The following is a 23,486-nucleotide window of genomic DNA, read 5'->3' as shown; positions in this document are numbered from 1 at the left end:
TTTTTTTGTCTTTCCTCTTGACTTAAAGAGGACCTTTCATGTCCTCATGCATTTGTGGTTTTATATACCACTAGAAAGCCAACAGTGCACTGAATTCAGTCGGCTTTCCCGTTATGTGCCCCGGGGATGGAGATATCAGTGCCATTATAACGTCGCTGTTCTCTTCCACTTTCAGAAGAGTGTTCCTGAAAGCTGCGCTCTGAGGAATGCCCCTTCTCAATGTACTCATCCATAGGTTAGTACTGGAGGCGGGGGGCGTTCTTCAGCTCAGTGCCATCGCTGGGTGGTAAGGAACGCCCTCCGCTGACAGTACAGGGCTATGGACTAGACTGTCAGGAACGCCCTTCTGACAATTGGCAAAGATCGGTAATGGCACCGATATCTACAGCGTCGGGGCAAAGTGCACTGTCGGCTTTCTATCGGTATATAAAACTGCATGTGCCTGAGGACATAAAAGGTCCTTTTTAAGACCTCCCAAGATGAGTGTCAAAGATCTGAAAAAAACTCTTCACATACGCATGTATGTTTCTGTCCAGTGTGGCGCAGAAAAGACGTAGGGAAAGTGACGACAGAATAGTCCGGCATCAGTTTCCCTACGGCTTTTCTATTTTGTGCCGATGGGAAACTACAATGAACATGGGGTCATCTTGCACAACTCATCTTTGGATATCTCGATCCAAGAGAAAGATAAGGCAGGACACATTTGTCCCCCCATCCCTTAATATCATCTTAACATTGAAAGGTAATTTATACCATTGTTTGGGGCAGTTTTACTGTAAGTGTCCTGTCTTGATACCAAATATCTTTTGAAGCCATTGGTCCTGCTTGGTGGAACGTTGCATGCTTCTGTATGTTCCTTCTGGTGGGACCTTCAAACAAATTGCCTGAGAATGGTTCGACACATCAAGTTTGATCATATATGGTTTATATTAATAATATTTTTCATTATACTACTAAATATCATGTGGTTTAGACCTTCAATGTATGGACCAAATCCCAGGCTTCTGGGCTGTGACACTCCAGCTCTACTGTACGACTTTCAGCAGGCAGTTGTCAGGGCCTGGTGGGAATTGTAGTTGAGGACCACCTACTTCTTTGAAATCTCATGGGAATGTTACCTGTTCAAGATCTATTACAACTATGATGTAGCATCCCAAAAACTTTTAAGGTATGTATATGTCTAGTAGTTCAGTCATTTGTGTATGGTAAAGTCCACCGTCCTTACCAATGGAACCAAACCGGTGAGTGATTTCAAAAGCAGTAGGGGTAAGGGTTAACTAAAGTGGTTGCAGCCCCCTCCATCCAGTAGAACAGCCTTCATGACATCGGTCCCAGAACCCCCCCATCATTGGCAAGATACTCACCCTCTCCAGCGCATTCACAGGCTGTTTCACCTGGAGAATACAGCGAGTGTAGGCGCCGGCGGGGATGGTCTCATGAACAGCGGCGGTCCTGGGGGATGGACCTCCAGGAGTCTACTTATATGGGGCTTGCAGAAAGACATAGATAATCCAATAAGTCTGGTATTCTCCTTTAAGACGCTCATCTCAATGACAGTCTAAGGTATGCATATGTTTTTATTTCATTTTATTTTTTATTTTTTTATTTGTGAAGGTGTCTTGTTGATATTTTTATATTAAAAATCATCTCTCGAAAGTCAAATAAAGACCGTTCTTTTCTCGATCTCTCTTTTTCCCCATGTCTTCAGAGGATGTTGAATGTCTGGGAGGCTCAGATAGATCTTTCCCTGAAGGTTGCTAAAGATTAAAGTAAAGCATTGATTTTTTTCATATTATTATTATTGCATAAAAACATGCAAATGGTTCGAAATCCTCCAATGGGTAGAATCTCAATCTCTGCACTGTGTAAAATTTATAGGACACTCCCTGCCTTATCTGTGCCATTGCCTCCAAAGCTGTGCTGATTTTACTGCGGATAAAAGCTTGCAATGAAACGCTACATTTTGTTATCGTGCCTTTTTTTATGTTTCTATGCTCAATGTTCTTTTCGATGTAAGATGACTTGTGCGGCAAGTGATCTCCATCTAGTGGCAATGATCAACGATTCCCGTCACTGTATGAAGGTGAAACATCTGAGGTTGGCAACGATAGGGGTGTCAAATGCTTTATAGCCTAGGTTCTATATTACTAGTCTTAGATTTGCAGAGGTAAAAAGCGTAATTTAACCCCTTCGCTTCTATGGTGTGAATTAAAGGGTACGATCGGAGAAAAAAATAAATTCTGGCAGATCCTGTAATACGTCGATATATTTGTCTCAAGTTGCTCCATTTGTATATTAGTTTGTCTGAGGGTGTAATTCATGTCGTTTTCTATTGGAACCCAATGAGGTGGAGAAGCTAGCTACTTCCTTCTCCGTCTGATTTCAACAGAGCTACACATCCTTTTGTAAAGTGAAAAAGTAAACCAAAAATTCACACATTTCATACGTCACACTCAACTGTAATATAGAAGTAATAATGGGAGTCTGTGCGTAGTAAGAAATAAAGGTCTAGTCAAAAAGATAGGGGAGGACCTTCTGGCACGATGGCGTTGGATGAGCCATATGGGAGCTGAAGATAGCTGCTATAGACTGTGATCACATCTGTCAAGGTTTATGGACTCCATTGGCTAATAAGGGGGTCCATAGACTTCCTACATGGTGTCTATGCTGTCGGGGGCATACCTAGTGGAAAGAGGGTCCATCCACCCATCTAACCCTCCACATCACACCACCCTACACCCCGCACCGTAACCTGTTTCTCCTTTTACACTAACCTACCTCATCAGAGTTGTGAGTTCTTGGTGGGAATCAGCGTGTTGGTAACTTCTTCTTGTGACATCTGGAGACAAGAGAACCTTCCAATGCAAACCACAAGATCGATGATTGATAATGAATCTTCATTATCACCTCATCTCATTGTAGCAAGAGAGTGGCAGTGGTGTCCATCACAAGTTGAAGAGGAAGGGCAACTTCAAGGGTCAGTTTTAACCGTTACTGTCCCGTTGCATAGGTCCCTGCATGCTATGCTATTTTTTTTACAACAAGTATCTGCTAACAAAGCCTTCAGATGTGAGCAGAGTCTTTTGTCTGTTCTTAATTTTTGTGAAAAAGTACACTTCATAGATGCCCCACCATTTTTCGAATAGGTAATACCAAATGAATAGTGGCAAAGGACCAAATTTCACCCTTCTACATCTCCATGACACACAAACTGTAAGGTTCGTTCCCACTACTATACCCACCACCCATGGTAGCCAGAATTAAGCTGCCCAGAATTTCTGGCCAAGATGGTTCTCGGAGCTACATTCATCTGGCCTCCAACCTTCCCACCACACCATTTATGGCCATCTGCAGACTACAGTCCTTGCGGCACCTTATCACCATAGATGGATGTTTGCCCCCAATAACCACTCACTGGGACACCCAGTAGGTGACCAGACTAACCAGATAAGTACCAGTATTTATAGTTGGGGGGACGAACAACCATCATTTGGTCCTATAGATTTCATAAACCTTGCACAGAGCCGTAGTGTCGCCATATGCATGAGATCTAAATTTTTTTTGTACAGAATTGAGCCATCAAATTGTAACTTCTACCATGCTCTATGAAAGGCTTTCTAATATCTACGAAACCTTGTTGATGTATCTGCCTCAAGGAGCCCTCAAGATATTAAGCAATATTAAGAATTTTGGCAGCTAATCTATCATAGAGATGTTAGAGGGAAGTGGAACATAAGTGACATTTTTATAGGTGGTAAGCACTTCGGTTTCATTTTAAGGTAATATCTCCTGGTGCACAGTGCGCTTGTTACGGCTTTGTGAGCCTCCTAGGACATGTCATAATTGCCACACTTGACTTTGATTTAGTGCCGTGGACTTGGTAACATAAACATCTGACACTTGGAGTAAATTACCTGCAGTCCTACCAAGATATTGAGATAGATGAATGGGTTATGAGAAAGCTAAGGGTCATTGAAGAAAAATTATGCCATAGAGACAGGGACCGTAGAACCACAATGACCTGGGACCACCATGGTAAAATTAGAAGGGCACCGCTATGCCGCTTAATGATGGCATTTATGCTAATCGTGTAATTAGAAGTCTATTAACTGGAAAACTTTGGACCATAAATACACACTTCAGTGCCCCAAATTCGGACATTTAAGTTCCACTCTGGGAATCCCTGTTCCTTTAGAGGTCCTTTTCATGAAATTACAGATGTGGTCTTCACCGAAGAATTTGTTTGTGATTTCTGTTTCCCTTTCAAAGTCAATGGTGGCCGCTCTACGTAATGTGCAAACTGATCATTCATTAGTACACTATGGAAATTTTCCTTAAAGCTAGGGCCCCACGTTGCCAAAACGCAGCTATTTTTGTTGCAGATTTTGCTTTGATTTTTGAGTCAAAGCCAAGAATGACTACAAATGGAATGGAATGGAATGGAAATATACAGTATAAGAAGTTCTTATACTTCTACCTTATGCTCAATCCACTCCTGGTTTTTGCTCAAAAAACGCAACAAAATATTCAACGTGGGGCCTAAATATGGACTGTTGTTGTGTATGTAAGAGCTGTTGTCAGCTGCAGAGCTGTGGAGTTGGAGATAGAACCAATTTTGGCTAGAGTTAGGGCCCCTTCACACGGCGTAAGCACTCGGCTCATTCCGAGCCATACACGCGAGCGCTTCTAAACACTTCCCATTCACTTTAATGGGAGCGCTCGTAAAGCCGGCTTTACGAGCGCTCCCATTGAAGTGAATGGGAAGTGTTTAGAAGCGCTCGCGTGTACGGCTCGGAATGAGCCGAGCGCTTACGCCGTGTGAAGGGGCCCTCTTAGTTGTGGTGTCCCCAACGCCCCAGTCACTTCCTCTTCCAATATGGCTTTCAAAATGATTGAGCTGTCCCATTCTCATGTCAGCCTGGAGCCTTGTGAAGATTCCCAGACCTGTCTTAACAATTAATACATATGTCTATTGAGTATTGCAGTCTATGGAGCAAGCATAAATATCACAAGTCAAAACTGTATAAATTTGTTATCGCCATAATCTTACTGACCCACAGAATACAGTTGACATGTAATTTTGGCTGCATAGTAATGCCCTAAAAACTAAGCCCTTAACAAAGTCGCACAAAAACACTTTTTCTCTAATTCCACCCCATACTGATCTTTTTTCCAGCTCCCAAGTACATCCTACAGAATAGTAAATGGTAACTTTTTAAAGCACAATTTGTCCCACAAAAATTAAGCCCTCATACAGCTCTGTGAATAGAAAAATAAAATCATTATGACTTTTGGAAGGCGGAGAGTAGAAAACAAAGTGGCTGTGGTGGGAAGGGGTTAATAAATTAGAGAATATTTACTACAGCCGGCGCTGGTTCAGGAGGTGGACTGTGTAAAAATGGAGAAATCAGAGTTGGTGATTTGGCCTACCGAATCCATATCGGCTTGTTAAGGCTGAGGCTCCATGTTGTGGAAACTCTGCTTTTTTCTTGCAGATTTTGTTGCGGTTTTTTGAGCCAAAGCCAAGAAAAAGGAATGGGGAATATATAGGAAGTTCTAATACTTCTCCCTTCTGCTCAACCACTCCTGGCTTTGGCTCAAAAAAACTCAACAAAATCTGCACCAAAAAAAGCTGCATTTCCGCAACGTGGGGCCTTAGCCTATGAGATTAGTTTAAGGAGCTGTAGAAAATACACACACAAAAAAAAAATCTCAGAATTTTTTTTCCATTACTTTCCATATCTCTACTGATCTTATCCTGTCACACATTACAATCAAAACTGAGAAAGATATAAAGAATTTTCTATTTTTGTCCTAAGAGATCGGCCATTTCTTTGGCCCCTGCAAGGCAACTGGCTGCAGAAGGAGCCCCATCCCCTGGTCTGTCTGCATGAGAAGATAAGAAATACTAAGCTTCACATTCTGTGTAAAACCCTCCATTGTGTTGCCTGTCAACCGAAAATGTAAGAGGTCACAACGAAATGGACCCCTGTGTTATCTACAGGACTGTTTCAGAGCAAAACTATTTGCAGGTTGTGTTATGTAACTAAAAATGAGCATTTTCCATCCCTGTGGTGTTCTAAGGTCCCTCAGGGCTCTCCGTATTCTGTGACTTGGCCATGTCATTAATAATGAACACCACTGGCACTGAAATCTATTTACCCCATAATGGGGTCCATTGGGTTCCTCCATGGTGTCTTTTATTTTTATCGGACTCTCCAACACCAATCTTGTCAGGGCCTTGTTTCTATTTGATTATTGAACAAAGTTTTAAATCATTGAATTTTGATACACCTGAATCCAAAAAGTTTGTTGTCGAAGGGCACCAGTAGTTTAGTGTTCCAATGTCGGTCTGCCCTGGGGTTGCTTAAAAAGTCCCCTTAATACAGAAAGATGAGCCTCATCTTTTTATCCGTTTGGGTTTCCATTATTCAGGTCTGCTTGGGGGCTCGAAAAAAAAAAAAACCCCAATCCACTTAAAAAGAAGTTAGGCCCAGTTTCCATTCGGGGTCCACTTGGAGACCCCCTGAATGGAAACCTAATCTACATCAAAAAGTGTCACCTTAGGAAAACAAAGGACCCCATAAACTATAATGGAGTCCATGTGGTTTCTGCTTGTAGGACTTTTCTCACCATATTTTTTGCGCGGAGAGGGAAACAGAACTCCCAAACGCAGATGTGAACCGGGCCTTAGCCACAAAGCCTGCGGACCCCATAGTCTCTAATGGCATCTGTCGGGTTTCCACCTGAAAAATGCAGAGAGAAAACTTCCGCTTGCGGAGAGGGGAACGGAGATGGAAACCAGGCCCTGGTGTTAACCTAGCCTTATCAGACATTGGTGCTCCCAGTGCATACATATTTCTCCAATATAGTAGACGTTACATCCCAGCTTCATAGTGCATGTGCTTAATATGCGACACATGTGCGGTGAGATCCAGGTATACTGACAAAACTTCAATGTAGAAATGTTTATTCTCCAGAAGCGCATATTTTAGTAAATATAAGTCCAGGGATGGTAAGAACATGCTGGTGGTCCATAAGGACATGCTGGTGGTCCATAAGGACATGCGGGTGGTCCATAAGGACATGCGGGTGGTCCATAAGGACATGCAAGTGAACCATAAGGACATGGGGGTGGTCCATAAGGACATGCAAGTGGTCCATAAGAACATGTTGGTGGTCCATAAGGACATGCTTATGGTCCATAAGGACATGCAGGTCGTTCATAAGGACATGCTGGTGGTCCATAAGGACATGCAAGTGGTCCATAAGAACATGTTGGTGGTCCATAAGGACATGCTTATGGTCCATAAGGACATGCAGGTCGTTCATAAGGACATGCTGGTGGTCCATAAGGACATGCAAGTGGTCCATAAGGACATGCAAGTGGTCCATAAGAACATGTTGGTGGTCCATAAGGACATGCTGATGGTCCATAAGGACATGCAGGTCGTCCATAAGGACATGCTGGTGATCCATAAGGACATGCAAGTGGCCCATAAGGACATGCTGGTGGTCCATAAGAACATGCTGGTGGTCCATAAGGACATGCGGGTGGTCCATAAGGACATTCAAGTGGTCCATAAGGACATGCTGGTGGTCCATAAGGACATGCAGGTGGTCCATAAGGACATGTGGGTGGTCCATAAGGACATGCAAGTGGTCCATAAGGACATGCAGGTGGTTCATAAGAACATGCGGATGGTCCATAAGGACATGCGGGTGGTTTGATGATCCAAAAGCTCCAACAGATTCCCTTCATAAAATCCTTCAACTTCTCTGCTTGCATTAGCACCAAGCAAAACCAAGCCACACCCTTTAGAGAAGTTCCTCCCATTTTCATGTATTTCAATATGGAGAAAACCAGGAGTTAAAGGAACTGTTTTATTTTGACAGATTTTATCAGTATTTTTTTTTTTTGGCTTCGGAAAAAGAAAACCATAAAGACGTTTTCGCTGCTCTTTGCTGATTCTTCCCTTACAAATGATTTTATTCTTTGATGTCTGTACTTTTTTCCGCTTAGCCATAGATGCAACCAAGCAAGCATGCTGTATGCATTAATAATCAGCCATCGCAGCATGCAGCACAGGGCTTATAATAGGAAGCCGGTGCAGGGAGAGATTGTGATTAGTATTCTGAAGCCGAGTATGATTAGCACAAATGTCTTCCTCTAGCCGTAAAATAAAACTTAATGGGGTTGTCTGGGCTAAGAAAAAAAAATATTTCCAAAAAGGTTATTAGGGCTCCTGAGTTCATCATCATGTTATTAAAATCTTTCGGTAGTGCAGCCTCAGGCTTTAGATCTATAGGAAAGTAGGCCCTACAATTTTTAGGTATTGACTGGTTTTGGTTTTCGTTTCTATAGAGTTCCATGATTTGCCTTGACATTCTGTCGGCAATAAAGTGGAATGTACGTATAGGTGTTACAACCAGAAAAACTGGGAGTAGATGAATGGTGAATGGAGAAGAATGATATGAAGCATATAATATTGCAGATATACGATGCAGTTCTTTGCACCACTATGGCATCCAAAACATAACATGCATCCAGTTTTTATATTGGTATAGTGGGGGGGTCTGACATTTAAAGAAACAGTAGTTTGATGTACTAGCCACTGACCACTGCAGTATGCTTTTAGGCACCAATTCAGTTTTATACAGCCAGAACAAAGTCACATTTTAATAAGGAGATGTTGACACATGTATTGTCCTAGCTGAAGGCTGCATACTATAGGACAGAGCAGAAGATATTGAGCTCATGAATCTGTAGATTTGTATAATATGATCCAGTATTTTGTTATGAAAGCTGTCAGGACTTATAAAGAAAGCCTGAGAGTCCTGCTCCCCCTGACCACCTACATACAGTATAAAGCCTGTGAGTCCAGCTCCCCTGATCACCTACATAGAAAGACTGTGAGTCCTGCTCTCCTGACCAACTACATAGAAGGCCTGTGAGTCCTGCTCCCCTGACCACGTACATAGAAAGCCTGTGAGTCCTGCTCCCCTGACCACCTACATAGAAAGCCTGTGAGTCCTGCTCCCCTGACCACCTACATAGAAAGCCTGTGAGTCCTGCTCCCCTGACCACCAACATAGAAAGCCTGTGAGTCCTGCTTCCCTGATCACCTACATAGAAAGCCTATGAGTCCTGCTCCCCTGACCACCTACATAGAAAGCCTGTGAGTCCTGCTCCCCTGACCACCTACATAGAAAGCCTGTGAGTCCTGCTCCCCTGACCACCTACATAGAAAGCCTGTGAGTCCTGCTCCCCTGACCACCTACATAGAAAGCCTGTGAGTCCTGCTTCCCTGATCACCTACATAGAAAGCCTGTGAGTCCTGCTCCCCTGACCACCTACATAGAAATCCTGTGAGTCCTGCTCCCCTGACCACCTACATAGAAAGCCTGTGAGTCCTGCTCCCCTGACCACCTACATAGAAAGCCTGTGAGTCCTGCTCTCCTGACCACCTACATAGAAAGCCTGTGAGTCCTGCTCCCCTGACCACCTACATAGAAAGCCTGTGAGTCCTGCTCCCCTGACCACCTACATAGAAAGCCTGTGTCCTGCTCCCCTGACCACCTACATAGAAAGCCTGTGAGTCCTGCTCTCCTGACCACCTACATAGAAAGCCTGTGAGTCCTGCTCCCCTGACCACCTACATAGAAAGCCTGTGAGTCCTGCTCCCCTGACCACCTACATAGAAAGCCTGTGTCCTGCTCCCCTGACCACCTACATAGAAAGCCTGTGAGTCCTGCTCCCCTGACCACCTACATAGAAAGCCTGTGAGTCCTGCTCCCCTGACCACCTACATAGAAAGCCTGTGAGTCCTGCTCCCCTGACCACCTACATAGAAAGCCTGTGAGTCCTGTTCCCCTGATCACCTACATAGAAAGCCTGTGAGTCCAGCTCCCACTGACCACCTACATAGAAAGCCTGAGAGTCCTGTTCCCTGATCACCTACATAGAAAGCCTGTGAGTCCTGTTCCCCCTGACCACCTACATAGAAAGCCTGAGAGTCCTGTTCCCCTGATCACCTACATAGAAAGCCTGTGAGTTCTGTTCCCCCTGACCACCTACATAGAAAGCCTGTGAGTCCTGTTCCCCCTGACCACCTACATAGAAAGCCTGTGAGTCCTGTTCCCCCTGACCACCTACATAGAAAGCCTGAGAGTCCTGTTCCCCTGATCACCTACATAGAAAGTCTGTGAGTCCTGCTCCCCTGACCACCTACATAGAAAGCCTGTGAGTCCTGCTCCCCTGACCACCTACATAGAAAGCCTGTGAGTCCTGCTCCCCTGACCACCTACATAGAAAGCCTCTGAGTCCTGCTCCCCCTGACCACCTACATAGAAAGCCTGTGAGTCCTGTTCCCCTGATCACCTACATAGAAAGCCTGTGAGTCCAGCTCCCACTGACCACCTACATAGAAAGCCTGAGAGTCCTGTTCCCCTGATCACCTACATAGAAAGCCTGTGAGTCCTGTTCCCCATGACCACCTACATAGAAAGCCTGTGAATCCTGTTCCCCTGATCACCTACATAGAAAGCCTGTGAGTCCTGTTCCCCTGATCACCTACATAGAAAGCCTGTGAGTCCTGCTCCCCTGACCACCTACATAGAAAGCCTGTGAGTCCTGTTCCCCATGACCACCTACATAGAAAGCCTGTGAATCCTGTTCCCCTGATCACCTACATAGAAAGCCTGTGAGTCCTGTTCCCCTGATCACCTACATAGAAAGCCTGTGAGTCCTGCTCCCCTGACCACCTACATAGAAAGCCTGTGAGTCGTGCTCCCCTGACCACCTACATAGAAAGCCTGTGAGTCCTGCTTCCCTGATCACCTACATAGAAAGCCTGTGAGTCCTGCTCCCCTGACCACCTACATAGAAAGCCTGTGAGTCCTGTTCCCCTGATCACCTACATAGAAAGCCTGTGAGTCCAGCTCCCACTGACCACCTACATAGAAAGCCTGAGAGTCCTGTTCCCCTGATCACCTACATAGAAAGCCTGTGAGTCCTGTTCCCCATGACCACCTACATAGAAAGCCTGTGAATCCTGTTCCCCTGATCACCTACATAGAAAGCCTGTGAGTCCTGTTCCCCTGATCACCTACATAGAAAGCCTGTGAGTCCTGCTCCCCTGACCACCTACATAGAAAGCCTGTGAGTCCTGTTCCCCATGACCACCTACATAGAAAGCCTGTGAGTCCTGCTCCCCTGACCACCTACATAGAAAGCCTGTGAGTCCTGCTCCCCTGACCACCTACATAGAAAGCCTGTGAGTCCTGCTCCCCTGACCACCTACATAGAAAGCCTGTGAGTCCTGCTCCCCTGACCACCTACATAGAAAGCCTGTGAGTCCTGCTCCCCCTGACCACCTACATAGAAAGCCTGTGAGTCCTGTTCCCCTGATCACCTACATAGAAAGCCTGTGAGTCCAGCTCCCACTGACCACCTACATAGAAAGCCTGAGAGTCCTGTTCCCCTGACCACCTACATAGAAAGCCTGTGAGTCCTGTTCCCCCTGACCACCTACATAGAAAGCCTGAGAGTCCTGTTCCCCTGATCACCTACATAGAAAGCCTGTGAGTTCTGTTCCCCATGACCACCTACATAGAAAGCCTGAGAGTCCTGCTCCCCTGACCACCTACATAGAAAGCCTGTGAGTCCTGTTCCCCATGACCACCTACATAGAAAGCCTGTGAATCCTGTTCCCCTGATCACCTACATAGAAAGCCTGTGAGTCCTGTTCCCCTGATCACCTACATAGAAAGCCTGTGAGTCCTGCTCCCCTGACCACCTACATAGAAAGCCTGTGAGTCGTGCTCCCCTGACCACCTACATAGAAAGCCTGTGAGTCCTGCTTCCCTGATCACCTACATAGAAAGCCTGTGAGTCCTGCTCCCCTGACCACCTACATAGAAAGCCTGTGAGTCCTGTTCCCCTGATCACCTACATAGAAAGCCTGTGAGTCCAGCTCCCACTGACCACCTACATAGAAAGCCTGAGAGTCCTGTTCCCCTGATCACCTACATAGAAAGCCTGTGAGTCCTGTTCCCCATGACCACCTACATAGAAAGCCTGTGAATCCTGTTCCCCTGATCACCTACATAGAAAGCCTGTGAGTCCTGTTCCCCTGATCACCTACATAGAAAGCCTGTGAGTCCTGCTCCCCTGACCACCTACATAGAAAGCCTGTGAGTCCTGTTCCCCATGACCACCTACATAGAAAGCCTGTGAATCCTGTTCCCCTGATCACCTACATAGAAAGCCTGTGTCCTGCTCCCCTGACCACCTACATAGAAAGCCTGTGAGTCCTGCTCCCCTGACCACCTACATAGAAAGCCTGTGAGTCCTGCTCCCCTGACCACCTACATAGAAAGCCTGTGAGTCCTGCTCCCCTGACCACCTACATAGAAAGCCTGTGAGTCCTGCTCCCCTGACCACCTACATAGAAAGCCTGTGAGTCCTGCTCCCCCTGACCACCTACATAGAAAGCCTGTGAGTCCTGTTCCCCTGATCACCTACATAGAAAGCCTGTGAGTCCAGCTCCCACTGACCACCTACATAGAAAGCCTGAGAGTCCTGTTCCCCTGACCACCTACATAGAAAGCCTGTGAGTCCTGTTCCCCCTGACCACCTACATAGAAAGCCTGAGAGTCCTGTTCCCCTGATCACCTACATAGAAAGCCTGTGAGTTCTGTTCCCCCTGACCACCTACATAGAAAGCCTGTGAGTCCTGTTCCCCCTGACCACCTACATAGAAAGCCTGTGAGTCCTGTTCCCCCTGACCACCTACATAGAAAGCCTGAGAGTCCTGTTCCCCTGATCACCTACATAGAAAGTCTGTGAGTCCTGCTCCCCTGACCACCTACATAGAAAGCCTGTGAGTCCTGCTCCCCTGACCACCTACATAGAAAGCCTGTGAGTCCTGCTCCCCTGACCACCTACATAGAAAGCCTCTGAGTCCTGCTCCCCCTGACCACCTACATAGAAAGCCTGTGAGTCCTGTTCCCCTGATCACCTACATAGAAAGTCTGTGAGTCCAGCTCCCACTGACCACCTACATAGAAAGCCTGAGAGTCCTGTTCCCCTGATCACCTACATAGAAAGCCTGTGAGTCCTGTTCCCCTGATCACCTACATAGAAAGCCTGTGAGTCCTGTTCCCCCTGATCACCTACATAGAAAGCCTGTGAGTCCTGTTCCCCATGACCACCTACATAGAAAGCCTGTGAATCCTGTTCCCCTGATCACCTACATAGAAAGCCTGTGAGTCCTGTTCCCCTGATCACCTACATAGAAAGCCTGTGAGTCCTGCTCCCCTGACCACCTACATAAAAAGCCTGTGAGTCGTGCTCCCCTGACCACCTACATAGAAAGCCTGAGAGTCCTGCTCCCCTGACCACCTACATAAAAAGCCTGTGAGTCGTGCTCCCCTGACCACCTACATATAAAGCCTGTGAGTCCTGCTCCCCTGACCACTTACATATAAAGCCTGTGAGTCCTGCTCCCCCTGACCACCTACATAGAAAGCCTGTGAGTCCTGCTCCCCCCCCCCACTCATAGAGAAAGTTTGTGAGTCCTGCTCCCCCCCCACTCATAGAGAAAGCCTGTGAGTCCTGCTCCCCTGACCACCTACATAGAAAGTCTGTGAGTCCTGCTCCCCTGACCACCTACATAGAAAGCCTGAGAGTCCTGTTCCCCTGACCACCTACATAGAAAGCCTGTGAGTCCTGCTCCCCCTGACCACCTACATAGAAAGCCTGTGAGTTCTGTTCCCCTGACCACCTACATAGAAAGCCTGTGAGTCCTGCTCCCCTGACCACCTACATAGAAAGTCTGTGAGTCCTTCTGCCACTAATAAAGCCGTTTTAACCTTGGGTCTGTGTTGTCACCTGCCCCTGGACCCTGATGGAGGCTCAAAAGTCCCTCAGCTATGTAAAATATACCACTCTTTTAATGGCAAGAGGTAGGAAGTGGCCCCATTACAGATTTTTAGTATGGTGTGCTGCATCTGGAGTGTGACATGCTGTATATGTAGTGTGGTGTGCTGTATCAGTAGTGTGATGTGTTGCATTTGTAGTGTGACATGCTGTATCTGTAGTGTGGTGTGCTGCACCTGAAACCATGTTTGTATATGAAGGAGAACATCAGCATACAGTACATACGAACCAATAAAGCTTATACGGCAGCCTCGAGAGATCATAAATGTGATGCACATTCAGAGCCGCTGTGTTACAGAGGTCACGATTTTTATTACCATGATGACCTTTAGACCTTGATTATTTTTTTGTTTAATCTATAGGTACATTAGAGCTGTGTAGCCGTCTATGGAGCTGTCACATATGTGCGCATAAAGACTTAATCTGCAAATAGAAAGTTTTCCACCAGCATGGCCGCCTTGTCGTAATGGACCGTATAGACTATACCGTATGATTAACCATGCAATTTTGCTTTCTCATCCTGATCGGTTTCACCCTACAATATTCTTTTCCTACTATTCTTATGGTTCTTATCCTGTGTTAATTGTGTTGCGGAGTGTATGGCTAAAATATTATGTCTTTTCTCCTTGCAGATTGTGAGTGTTGGGAAACATGTGAAAGGCTATCATTACATTATTGCAAACCTCGTAAGTATTTGTGTTCATTAATTTGCTCTGAGAGCCTATTTATTTTCATCTTCCTCCTCCAATTGGGGCAAAATCAGTGGAAAATAAAAGTAGCGCGTTCATCCGGTCCTCGCTCCTCGTGCATCTGATTAATCTCTAATCAAAAGAGCATTTATCATCATCATTATGTATTCACATAGTGTGCGCCAATTCTGTGCCGAAGGCCTACGTATCGCTAGGAAATTAGCACCTGCCAAAAGTAAGGCTCGCAGGGTTTATTTTTACGTAGTTAGAGATACTCACTTTGTTCCTGTATTGGGGGGAATTTATGCCATGTCGTACGCCAAATTTACGCCCCCTGCATAGCTTCGCCACTTTCCCGCAGGTTTTAAAAAGTCACAAGTAAATTGCAACTTTTTCATGCCTTGTATTCCAGAAAACTGACAAATTTTCCCCACTGGGAATTTCCACATGCCCGTTTTTTTGGATGGCTCTTTTTTTTTAAGAATTGGCACGCACTATCTTTGTCCGTCAAAATGGAGCCATGTGAATAGACCCATTGACAGACACGGGTTATTTAATGACCATGTGACAGTAGCAAAGGGACAGGGCATTGATAATGCAGAACTCCAGTTGAAGTCAGAGAGCTGAGCTGCAGTGATGGCGTCCGTAGACTATAAAGAGCACTTGGCTCTCTGCTTCTTGCTCCATGTTGTGTATTAGAAGCAGCCCCATACAGCTAGTGCGGCCAGCCCCCCAAAGATCAGATTTTTATGGCCTATCCTAAAAATAAAATACATTCTGTACAACCACGTGGCGTAAACACAGTGATGTCACAATACAGGGAAAATACACATAATACACTATGACATCACACTATATGAAGAAGGTCTGGTCTTAGCGTAGATGGGCCCTCTTAGTTTTCGGGTCTCATAGCTGCTGCCATGTCTTCTACCCTGGTAGCTACAACCATGTCTAGACAGCGTGCAGGCGATACGGTATAGTGTCCTTTTTAGTGTTTATCTGGAACATTGTACTGTATAAAGGTCAGGTCTGCAGCAATCCTCTGCCATTCCTATTGGTTACAAACCTTTCAAACTAGGTGACATTTAAAGAGCAGTTTGACTTGAGTGATATTTATAGCAGGATGTTTTGGGACAGTGAAAAGAAATTCCTGCTCATCCGACGCACAAGTTTGGTAAAATATATAATGCACAAAGTAGCAAAACACAAACGCGTTTCAGGCACTGCAACCCTAAGTCATAGCAGAGTGAATAAAACATGAAATAGATATACTGTATGATAGGTTATGTGACATCCTCTCACTTCTTGTTGTCACCAGAACAGTCCCTATCAGACTATAAGCACAGTCAGATTGTTCACCTGAATAAAACACAGATTTTCGTCTGTTACTAAGATATTAGCTGTTCAGTGCAACAAGGGCATCACCATCGTTCTCATCATACCAAAGAGCTCTGCTTTCTAGCGCCCTCCATCCTTCTTGCTGTGACTGACATGTACATACCTGGTCCTACCAGGGATCAAGGGATGGAGGGGCTGGATACTTAGAGCAATGGTGACGCCCTCGTTGCTCCAAACTTCTCATTAGCATATTAGAAAAAGTAACATCTCAGTAACGGAGGCGCCGACCAAGAGGTAGAAAAAAGCCTTTTATTCACGTGAACCCCGACTAGCTGACTATTCTTATAGCTGAATAGGGACCGTTCTGGTGACAAATCCCTTTAAGGCCCGATGAATACTATTATGGATAAACATGCATGGATATTTTCTAGCTTTGCAGGATACTGAACTCCACAGTCAATGAAGGAATGTATAAAGCATATTTTTGTTTTTAATAGATATTTTGTAATATACTTTATTAGCACATTTTGGCTCCTTTGTGTGAAATCCGGCATTTTCCACTCTTTCCCTTGTTTCTGTATTGAGAGCTGTTCCTGCCTCCCACTGAATGTTACTGAATATGGAGTAGGGGGCTGTGTAAGAGGTAAGGAAGATGTGGGGGGAAGGGTCACTACAAAATATTATAGCGCGGACATTATAAAACCTACAATTTTGGTGTCATATAAAGGAGGAGATTCTCTTCCAATGACACTAAGGCTGCAGTGCTATCTAAGTTATTTCCAGAGATATTACCGGTTGAAAACACATTCAGGATTGGGATTTTGATATCATATTATACAGCTGTATATGAATATCCTAATCAACTAGTGATATCTCTGGACATAGTTAGATCGCACAGACTTAGTGTCACATGCAGGGTTGAGCGATCGGGATCGGAAAAGATCGGATTCCGATCGACAATCGAGCAAATTTCACGATCAAGATCGGAATTCTGACCGGATCTTTTCCAGCGGGATCGAGATGGGAGGTTATCTCAAGATCGGCTCAACCCTAAAAGTGACTTTTCCCATAGAGAAGCATTGACTAGGGTTGAGCGATCGGGATCGGAAAAGATCAGATTCCGATCGGCGATCGAGCAAATTTCACAATCAAGATCGGGATCGAGATCGGCTGGAAAATATCGGAAATCGGATTTTAAAATCGATCTTGAAATCTCAAGATCGGCTCAACCCTAGTCACATGACAAAAAGAGAATCTCCTTTTGCATATGATACCAAAATCAAGTTTATCTTTTCTATAATGCCTAAGATATAACTCTGACTTTTCTCTACATGTTACACGGCCCCGCACTTCATACTAAGTAACACTCTGTGAGAGGCAGGAACAGCGCTCAATACAGAAGACAGGGGAAGAGTCAAAAAATTCAGGATTTCACCGAAAGGAGACAAAATGTGTTAATAAAGTATATTACAAAATTTATTTACGGCACAAATACTGCCAGAAAATCAAAAGTTGTCTGAAAGTTTAGTAACGCTTTAGGGCGGGTTCACACCAGCGCCCGGTCTCCACTTTAGCCAGTCTGCTGGGTTTCCGTCTTCTATCCCGAGATACTGGACATGAGACAGAAACCCATCGGTCGGTTTTCAAACCTATTCATTTGAATGGGTTTGCAAAGTGACCGTCCGTGTGCGTCTTCTGCCTCTCCGCAGCGACATTGTTTTTTAAACCGGACACAAACTCAGACATGAAGGACTTTGTTGCAGAAGATGCACTTTGCAAAGCCATTCAAGTGAACGGGTTTGAAAACTGACCACCGGGTTTCCGTCCCCTGTCCAGTTTCTCGGGGCAGAAGACGGAAACCTGCCGGATTGGCTAGAGCGAAGACCGGGCGCAGGTGTGAAGCCGCCCTTAGCATGTATTCCAACCAAAGATTTATTAGAACTTATGAATTAAACACTTGTTTTATGGACATTTCTAATAACCGATATAAAACATTTACATGTATACTACTCTTCTTTCTCTTGACCTTGGGTGGTGCAGTAGCTTAATAGAACAGGCAGCGGAGGTTAGGAGGATTACTCCTTCTATTGGTGCGGTAGGCCGTAACTAATAAATATGATCTACCGGCTGGTGCTAATATGCTACTTAGTATTCCGAATGTTCACTTTTCTAAACAAGTGTGAAGTACAATTTAAAAATGCGGCAATGATAAAGCTGATCTGTCAGAATAATAGGTCCGGCTATATTTAGCCGCTTTCACTTTTTGCGAAGACCTTGATTGCTTTATTTCCATGTCTGAGACTAATTTTGTAGAGAGGAAAATTCTGCAGAAAAATTAGACTTGCAGATCTAGTATTTTCAAGTGGAATATAATGTTCTTTGTTTTGTCTCATTTTTGTAAATCAAGGTTTCTTATTAGGGAGGCAATTTTGAGTTTTTGCTAAATTCACTTAAGGCCGATCCTTACGAAATTAGAACCAATAAGCGATCCATTCCAAGAAATGGCCCAAGCCTTATTAAAGAGGAGATGGGACCTGGTATGAAAAGCCCAATGACATATCCTCTGATCGGCGCTGTCACCCTGAGTGTTTTGGTGTTTTGTATATACAGATTTGTTCAGCCATTCCAAAGATATAAGCTATTTTAGTGTTGAGACAAATTAAGGTCTACTCATCAAGTGGGTGGTAACATTGTTTCTCTTGGGGTGGGGTCTCTGTGTGCAGTATTACTGCCCACTTGGCTAGTATATCTTACTTTTCATCACTAAAAGTGCTTATATCTTCAGAATAGCTGAACGGATTTAATGTTTAACCAACTGCCCTAATTCTGTGACTGACAACCTTGATGCAGATAGATACCACATTACTTTAAAGGGTTGTCCAAGAGATAGGGAGGGACAAGGAAGTAGGGACATGCAGGGACTTAGAAAAGGAGTATCATAAATTCAAAGACTTATCATAAATTTTATAAAATTCGGACCCTAAAAAAAAAACTAGCCTCACAACTCTTAACATCACAGCAAATGAATTGGTACCAGCAGCAGGGGAGGAGTGTGCTGATTTTGTGGGAGTTAAATACCTGTCGACTAGAGATGAGCGAACACTAAAATGTACGAGGTTCGAAATCCGATTCGAGCAGTCCCTCAATGTTCAACTACTCTAATCGAATATCGAACCCTATTATAGTCTATAGGGGGAAAATGCTCGTTTCAGGGGTAGGCAACATTCGGTCAAATTATACTTACCAAGTCCACGAGTGAGGGTCGGGCTGGATCCTCTGAGCAGTCTTCTCCTTGCAGCTTCCCCGCAGCATCTTCCGGCTCTTCATTCACTCTGCCAGGCATCGGGCCTGGGCAGAGCTGACTGCGCATGCCCGCACTACAAGCGGACATGCGCAGTCGGCTCTGCCCAGGCCTGATGCCTGGAAGAGTGAATGAAGAGCCGCAGGGAAGCTGCACAGAGAAGACTTCTAAAGGTAGGAGAAGAACCAGTGTTGATTGGCCGACTGTATAGCATTCAGCCAATCAATGCTGGTTCTGCATCGAACTTTTACATTCGAATAGCGAGTGGTACTCGATCGAGTACGAGTATTTCGAATACCGTAGTATTCGATCAAATACCTACTCGATGGAGTACTACTCGCTCATCTCTACTGTTGACTCCTCTAATGTGATACGTTAGAGAAGCTATGACATTAATGTGGTAGGGCAAGAACATCCGGTAGTCACTCAAGTCATGGAACTGGTCAAATCACAGGAGAAGAGTGTGCTGATTGTGGTGGGAGAAAGTGACCGGACACATAGATTTATGTCACAGAAGACTACAAGATTGCATATGGCGAAAACAAGTATAGAACTGCTAGTATGCTACAGTAGTGTGTGCAGGAATGCTAGTAGGCCGCTGTATGTTAGAATAAAGTATACAAGAAAGTTAGATCCACGTGTGATCATTAATTCAGGTAATTTTTTTCTGAATTCCACCAAGAGCAAAATCTGCATGGAGTTTGTATATTCAGGATCGATTTTAACATCTAATTTCCTATCATTTTCCAGCCGATCCCAATCATGAAATTTGCTTAATCGCCGATCGGGATCCGATCTTTTCCGATCCCGATCGCTCAACCCTAGCAGCCGCTGACCCCCCTACTCCACAGCCCTCCATGCGCTTTGAGTCTCTGTGGGATAATCGCATTGCAAATCTTTGTAATTTACTTGTATATACAAAGATAGACCTGATGTATTAATCCACTGGGTATTGGATCGGCTGAGACTTTACAGTGGATATCAGACTTGGATACACATCTGTGTTTCTAAAACTTGAAGGTTCCTAAGAAATTCCGAGTTAACTGCATGAAGCCTCCTCCCTGGATCATGTAATACTGTCCGAAAGTCAGAGGCAAAGATGCCGAGATAAAACTCAGGCGGAATAGGATCGTTGTGTTCTATCAGATAGGATACCCAAGACAGCACTTAGTCAATAGAGAAAATACTTGCACACATCGCCTATTCACCTGCCTGGCTCTGAGGTTAAACTGAAGCTGCCTCTGATTTAGAGATATATTCCGGAAGGAAGTGTAGCTGTGCTATGTAGGGACCATCGAGATTGCTGTGTTACCAAATGAATGGGGACAGGTTCCTTAATATTTAAACGAACACCCCATTACAACATTGTCCCATCGTTAAGATTCTTAGACAAGTCACTGCCTCCTGCAAGATCAGCACATTCCTCCGCTGCACCCGACTTCTATAGTAATATGATTGGCTACAAGTAGATTATTCCCAATTCACTTCATAGGAGTGCTTTTGGCCCCTTTTCAAATTATTAGTGATCCGACTTTCTGTCATTCGGGGTCCCCCCACCAGTGTGAACCTAGCATAGCCTATAGTAGTCACGTAAGTTTACAGATCAGTGCCCCCAGTGAGATCAGCACTCGTCTCTTCTACTGCTGTAATTCAACACCCCTTACGTTTGATGGTATGCACGGGCGCAAGAGAGATCGGGGCTGGTAGTGTCAGCATCAATATCCCTGGGCTTTACAGCTCAGCATCTTCCATGAAGTTGACATTAAGGCCCAACTTTCCGGCAGTGGAGAGTTATCAGTGTTGAAACTATTGGCACTGATATCTCCCGCACCCAGGTGCACATCAAGTGCATTGAATATGGCGCACAGAGGACGTGAAAGAAATGGATGTCTTTAAAGAAACAGAGACAATTACATAGAGATAGGCAAGTCTCACAAGATTTGTTTTGTTGAATATTCAGGAGACTCACCCCTTCAGGCTCATTTTTGGCTAAACCTTTTGGAAGTGCTATCTCATCAAATCCCAGAGTATAATAAGTGAATAAAAATAACAAAGAATTATAGTCACCTTACCTAATATCACCTGGACATCCCTGTAGTGTCCACTGGTCCACAGGGTACTCCTCAGGCCTCTTCTAGCAATTTGACTTACATCAAACACCCTGGGGTCAAAGCTTCATGACTAGAGATGAGCGAGTAGTACTCGATCAAGTAGGTATTCGATCGAATACTACGGTATTCGAAATACTCATACTCGATCGAGTACCACTCGCTATTCGAATGTAAAAGTTCGATACAGAACCAGCATTGATTGGCCGAATGCTATACAGTTGGCCAATCAACGCTGGTTCTTCTCCTACCTTTAGAAGTCTTCTCCGTGCAGCTTCCCCGCGGCACCTTCCGGCTCTGAATTCACTCTGCTAGGCATCCGGCCTGGGCAGAGCCGACTGCGCATGTCCGCTTGTAGTGAGCTTGTAGTGCGGGCATGCGCAGTCGGCTCTGCCCAAGCCCGATGCCTGGCAGAGTGAATTCAGAGCCGGAAGATGCCGCGGGGACGCTGCACGGAGAAGACTTCTCGGAGGATCCAGCCCGACCCTCACTCGTGGACTTGGTAAGTATAATTTGATCGAATATTGCCTACCCCTGAAACAAGCATTTTCCCCCCATAGACTATAATAGGGTTCGATATTCGATTCGAGTAGTCGAATATTGAGGGGCTACTCGAAACGAATATCGAACCTCGAACATTTTACTGTTTGCTCATCTCTACTCATGACATCAAGGCAACCCATCTAACCACTGTGTGACTCAGCTGTGTTCTTGGGGCGCATGATATCAGACAGAGGCCAGAAGAGGCCTAAAAGAGATGCACGGGGGGCCGCCAGATGCCCAGGATAGGTAAAGCAATATCAGTATATATTTAGTTAATTTCACTTACCTCCCTTGGACCTCTGCTTATTTGAGTTCTGAAGAGACCTAAAAATGTAATAGTGCTTTGTGGGTGACAAAACCTATAAATTTCAGGTTTGAGTCGAAACGAAAACTTTTGGAAAATTCGAGTCAAATCTGAATTGGTTTTGCTAATCCCTACAAAGGCAGATGCCATACAGAATATTCCCTGTACAGAAGAGACTGATGACTTCTGGGTGGAGAAGTAGGAGTGTGGATATTTAGATTCCCGTCTTCACCGCTATAATCACTTCAGAGAACAGGTCACTGTCTCCCTCAAGATCATCCCACTCCTCTCCCGCTGCTGTTATTATTCTGATTGCCAACATCATGTCCTCTCCTTAACCACTCGAAATCAAGTAGTCTAATAATAAAAAGCTAAATCCTAATGAAAACTGAAAACACCGCGGTCTGCTTTGTACAAATATATATACAGAATGTTACGGTAACATCGCCATTGTATAAAACACTGCTTTCGAAACGGTTAACAACCTGCACCATTCTACAAGGCAGTGCGACTACAAGGCTTCTCCTAATACCTCTGCCTGACTTAAGGCTGTTTCAGTTCACAGATTCAGTTTCTCCTCCATAATGAAGGATCTGTAGATCTGTCGCTTCTCTTAAGGAGTCAGAATTGTGAGATTTTCTTAGATTTTGAGAGCATAGAGCTGCATCAGCATACAGCCCGGCGCTTTCATCAGGATCGACTCTTATTTCCATCTGTCAATGTCTTTCACAATAGCGGTGACTCTCCTCCGCTATTTCACCAGAACTCTCTATTATTGAACTCGAGAAAAGCGAATAGAATTCTAGGAAAATTCTGCAGCCTATAGAGGAGATTTGTACCGCAATCCCTTTGCTTTTCTGTAATCCGCTATGGATTTTACCTGTGTAAATACAAATAAAGTCTACAATTCCGACCCGTGTGGATTCACCCTTACAGTCCTAGTATGGTTGTTAGATATCAGTCTTTCGAGTCGGCTGTTTATCTGTAGAATGTGGTACCCTCAAAGATATGGCACTACTGTATTTAAAGGAAATGTGTCACAAATAAATGACTATAATGGGGTCCGTGTGCACGAATCATGCAGACATGAAAGTAGATCAGGAAGTACTCTTCTGTCCACATGTTCCGTGCATACACCACGCGGAGAACACATGGACCCCATTAATCTGTGGGGTCCGTGTGCTTTCACTACACACCTTTTGCCAAACGCCTCGAACGGATTACCAAATGCCGATGTGAACGAGGCATAACTCTTGCAATT

General features: G+C 44.8%; 1 protein-coding gene across 7 annotated transcripts in view; it reads left to right on the top strand.

Moving 5' to 3' along the window:
* GRIA4 (glutamate ionotropic receptor AMPA type subunit 4) overlaps positions 1 to 23,486 on the top strand; it is a 699,790-nt gene that overhangs the window by 582,728 nt on the left and 93,576 nt on the right. For all 7 annotated transcript variants that reach the window (XM_075266112.1, XM_075266111.1, XM_075266110.1 and 4 more), the window contains one exon: positions 14,575 to 14,628. In XM_075266112.1, coding sequence (XP_075122213.1) covers positions 14,575 to 14,628 — 54 coding nt within the window. The remainder of the gene's footprint in view (positions 1 to 14,574; positions 14,629 to 23,486) is intronic.

The sequence above is a fragment of the Leptodactylus fuscus genome, chromosome 2 (assembly GCF_031893055.1).
Source record: "Leptodactylus fuscus isolate aLepFus1 chromosome 2, aLepFus1.hap2, whole genome shotgun sequence".
In the NCBI taxonomy this organism is placed as follows: Eukaryota; Metazoa; Chordata; class Amphibia; order Anura; family Leptodactylidae; genus Leptodactylus; species Leptodactylus fuscus.
This window is presented reverse-complemented; position numbering and strand designations above follow the sequence as displayed.